The 3,455-nt window shown below is 37.3% G+C and overlaps 1 protein-coding gene across 1 annotated transcript; it reads right to left on the reverse strand.

Moving 5' to 3' along the window:
- Nucleotides 1–238: 238 nt before the first annotated feature.
- On the reverse strand, nucleotides 239–3,037 carry LOC110454189 (achaete-scute homolog 1a-like). The gene is made up of 2 exons (XM_021503565.1): nucleotides 2,289–3,037; nucleotides 239–712 (listed from the first exon to the last, which is right to left on the reverse strand). The coding sequence occupies exons 1-2, from the start codon at nucleotides 2,965–2,967 to the stop codon at nucleotides 699–701; spliced, it is 693 nt and encodes a 230-aa protein (XP_021359240.1). The 5' UTR covers nucleotides 2,968–3,037; the 3' UTR covers nucleotides 239–698.
- Nucleotides 3,038–3,455: the final 418 nt, after the last annotated feature.

A 3,455-nucleotide genomic window follows, 5' to 3' on the forward strand; every position in this document is an offset into this window, starting at 1 on the left:
ATAAATCTGTACTTCCTCTCAAAACCATTTATTTCATTATCTATAAAACCCTGAATATTTATAACATTTTACCCCAAAAGGCATACAGTTCTATTATATTGGCGCTATAAACAACAACGGCTTCAGCAAAGAACATTAAACCTGTGCGCATAGTGTTATTGGCGTAAACGAAATCTTTACTGATAATCAATATCAACTAAAATAGATACAACAACATAAACCGATTATTTCTATGAAAATAGACGTCTTTAATTAACAGTTAAAGCACAGAAACATACAAGTATATATCAGAAAGGCACACTTTGGGTGTTCCGTTAATCAATACATACGTTATATATAAAATATAAATAATTCTTCAACAATTCATGTTTTTGGCAAAACACACTGGTCCAAACCATGTCCGTAAAAGTCAATAAACATAATAATTTTGATTGGAAGCATGTCGTCTTTCAGTTTTGTTTACCACGTGTGAGAGACAGATTTGATCCGAGGTGTCGGAGGTCAACGGGCTCTTTTCCCTGAGTTTATATATAAAAAATATATATAATGCTGAATAAACTTTCTCAAAAATAAGTCTCAAAATAACCATCCATAAATAACAGTGTTTTCGTCGTAACAACTTGATTCGATGAAATGTTTGTCCGTGGTTTTCCGAAAACAGAAACGGTCTCGTCCAGACTTTCAGCTCAGACACTGTGTCACGTTTCCAGTCCTGAAATCAAGACAAAAAGAGTTTTAAAACCAGTTTAAAATAAACATGCATTTATCACATTATTGACAAAAAGACAGATTTATATATGCATTATTTATTTCATAATTCATATTTGTCGCACTTAACGATACAACAACTATTTATTTATTCCTTTTATGTCTTTTTGTTGTCACGCTTAACAATACAACAACAAATATTTATTGACTTTATCTCTTACTTTTGTTAAACTTAAAATACAACAAAAAAGATTTTTTTTTCTAACGAATTAATTGCGATGTCAAAATTGATACACGGTAAAGGTCCTTTATGATATTGATTTTTGATCCGTGCTGATCCTTCCGGTTAGCGAGATTGACACTCCATCATATAGGAAAACAGATCAATATATCGATTTTTTTTTGTACCTAATAACAAATTGACATTCTATCAACACAACATAGCCCACGATTTGTCAATGTTCGGTTAATTTTCCAGTACAAAGTATCCGATAAATTCCCGGGACTGATTTTCTTTGTGACGTTATATTGTCTAGTGTCAAACCGTTCTGTCGGATTTTTTACTGAAGCCAATAAGAAACACGCTATATTGAAGCTCGCTTACAATATTACACCTGAGGATTTTGTCACCCGGGCAGAGATTACAATACATTACAAACCACCTGTCCTTTTTACACTGTGCCCTCCTGCATTGTCGTGTGTTCTATTGAGTATGATCGAGTTAATTTTTACTCTAATGCAGTTAGTGTAACTATGCTGAGAGCTAATTTACATAAACATAAAAGACAACTTTTTTTCATGATATTTCAATGACGAGAATTTTGAATGGATGACACTTTTAATTTATTTCTCGAATGGGTATGTTTTATAGGAAAACTCTGATCGTTCTTTATGTCCACTAGCGGTCATTAAAGGTTTGTCCGCATTGTCCGTCAAGTATGATACACCGACTGCATACCCAGATGACCGGGAGCTGACCCGTGGATACGGCAAACTGAATAGGATTCACCCAAAAATTGCTCAGTATCCCCGTGTCCCCAGCTGGTCATGCTTACCTTAGAGAACCTATGCCCCCAAAATGCTTCTCCCCTTCTTGACCACAAACACCCCCCGATATTTCGAAAGAAAACGGAACAGAAACAGAAGGAAATTGAGTTTTATAGCTAAATGATTAAAGATGGCAAAATTCCTTTAACCCCATAATTTTGACGAGAGAGAGAAAACTACAAGTTTATCGTCAGAAACACAATTCTAATGCTGTGTGTCATTGAAATATCAATTTTTCATTACTTCGTAATTTAACACATTTTAAATTAACTTTTTTACGTAAATTGCATTTGTGAAACTTTTAAAATTTCCTAACTTATATTAAAGCTGTCGTCTTGATGTCAGAGTTAAATGACTATTGGAACAGTGGCTATTTGCTATGCAGGCAGCAAAAAACATATTGACTGGTCTGGTATTGGCGACTGTTTTTGACTGATAAAGTTATATACTAATATATTTTAAATATCGAACAGGCGATATTAAATTCTCCAAATAGGTACATGTACAGTTTCAATAAAGTTATCATATCTCACCTTCAAATCCGATTCCTATGTTAGGGTAACCACTTGACGTTCTGCAAAGCCATTCTGCAATGTCTATGAACACGTTCTCTTCTCTTAGCACGCTGCTGTTGTCTGGCTGCAGATGCAGAGATTGTCCGGAGGAAGATGATGTTTCCATTTTTAGCGAGTGGACACTGTCCGAGGGACTCGTGACCGTACTGGACACTTGACTGTTACAGTTACTGCTTGTCACTGGGGATGGGCATTCCTGTTTGATTGTATCACATTGAGAATTCTGTCCGTTATTGCTGCTGCTGCTATTTCCGTCGGCGCTGGTCACTTCAAGTAGTTGCTGTAACTGTTTTATGTAGTCCACTGCTGACCGTAGAGTGTCCACCTTGCTGAGTTTCTTGTTCTCGATCCCTGCAGGAACATGGTCTCTTAGAGTTTCGTATCCAAGGTTGATCATTTTCACGCGCCTTCGTTCTCTTGCGTTTCGGCGCGACATAGTGGAGACCTTGGTGCGTTTGAGGCATGACGTAGAGGAATCGGCCTGACAACTGATGATGTTTCTAGTTACATATTGGCCCGACTCCGACAAGATGTGCGGTGAATTTTCAAGAGACCGCAGCGCCTGCGAATGCCCATCATTATGAAATGTATTGGGCTTGATCAAAATATATTGCTGCAATATTTTTGCCGTGTTCATATTTTATCGATCTTGTTTTCAGGAATAGAGGAAGATCTGTCGTGCTGCTAGCTTTGTCCATGCAGTGATTATCGGGTCGTGTGTCAGTCGCGTGTCTCATTGCCTCATTGGTTGGGGCGTAACATACAGAGAGCAAAGGTCACACCTGATTGACAGGATTGGGCTAGCGGGTACGTAGTTATTAAACATGTCACCTACACGAAACCACGCCCACTAAGCGTGACCGCCATCACTAGTTTTCCACACGTACCGTCCAAACAGAGGACTCAAATCACCTTCTGCGAAGCGTGACATTTCTGGATTACCGAGTTTTCCACATATTCTAGTACATGTACTAAATATTGAAAAAAATCAATTTCAAAATCCTCTATGTCTCTTACTTACCTAGGGTTTCGGTCCTAAATGCTATGACATCAAAACGTTCTCCGGTTTTATTTTGTAAGATACATTTTTTTCACACAATAGTATATTTATCAAATGCAGTAGTT

This window comes from Mizuhopecten yessoensis, unplaced genomic scaffold (assembly GCF_002113885.1).
Source record: "Mizuhopecten yessoensis strain PY_sf001 unplaced genomic scaffold, ASM211388v2 scaffold7713, whole genome shotgun sequence".
Taxonomy (NCBI): domain Eukaryota; kingdom Metazoa; phylum Mollusca; class Bivalvia; order Pectinida; family Pectinidae; genus Mizuhopecten; species Mizuhopecten yessoensis.

Bases quoted from the DNA above. Each gene is read 5' to 3' on its own strand.
- LOC110454189 (XM_021503565.1), bottom strand. From the start codon at position 2,967: ATGAACACGGCAAAAATATTGCAGCAATATATTTTGATCAAGCCCAAT.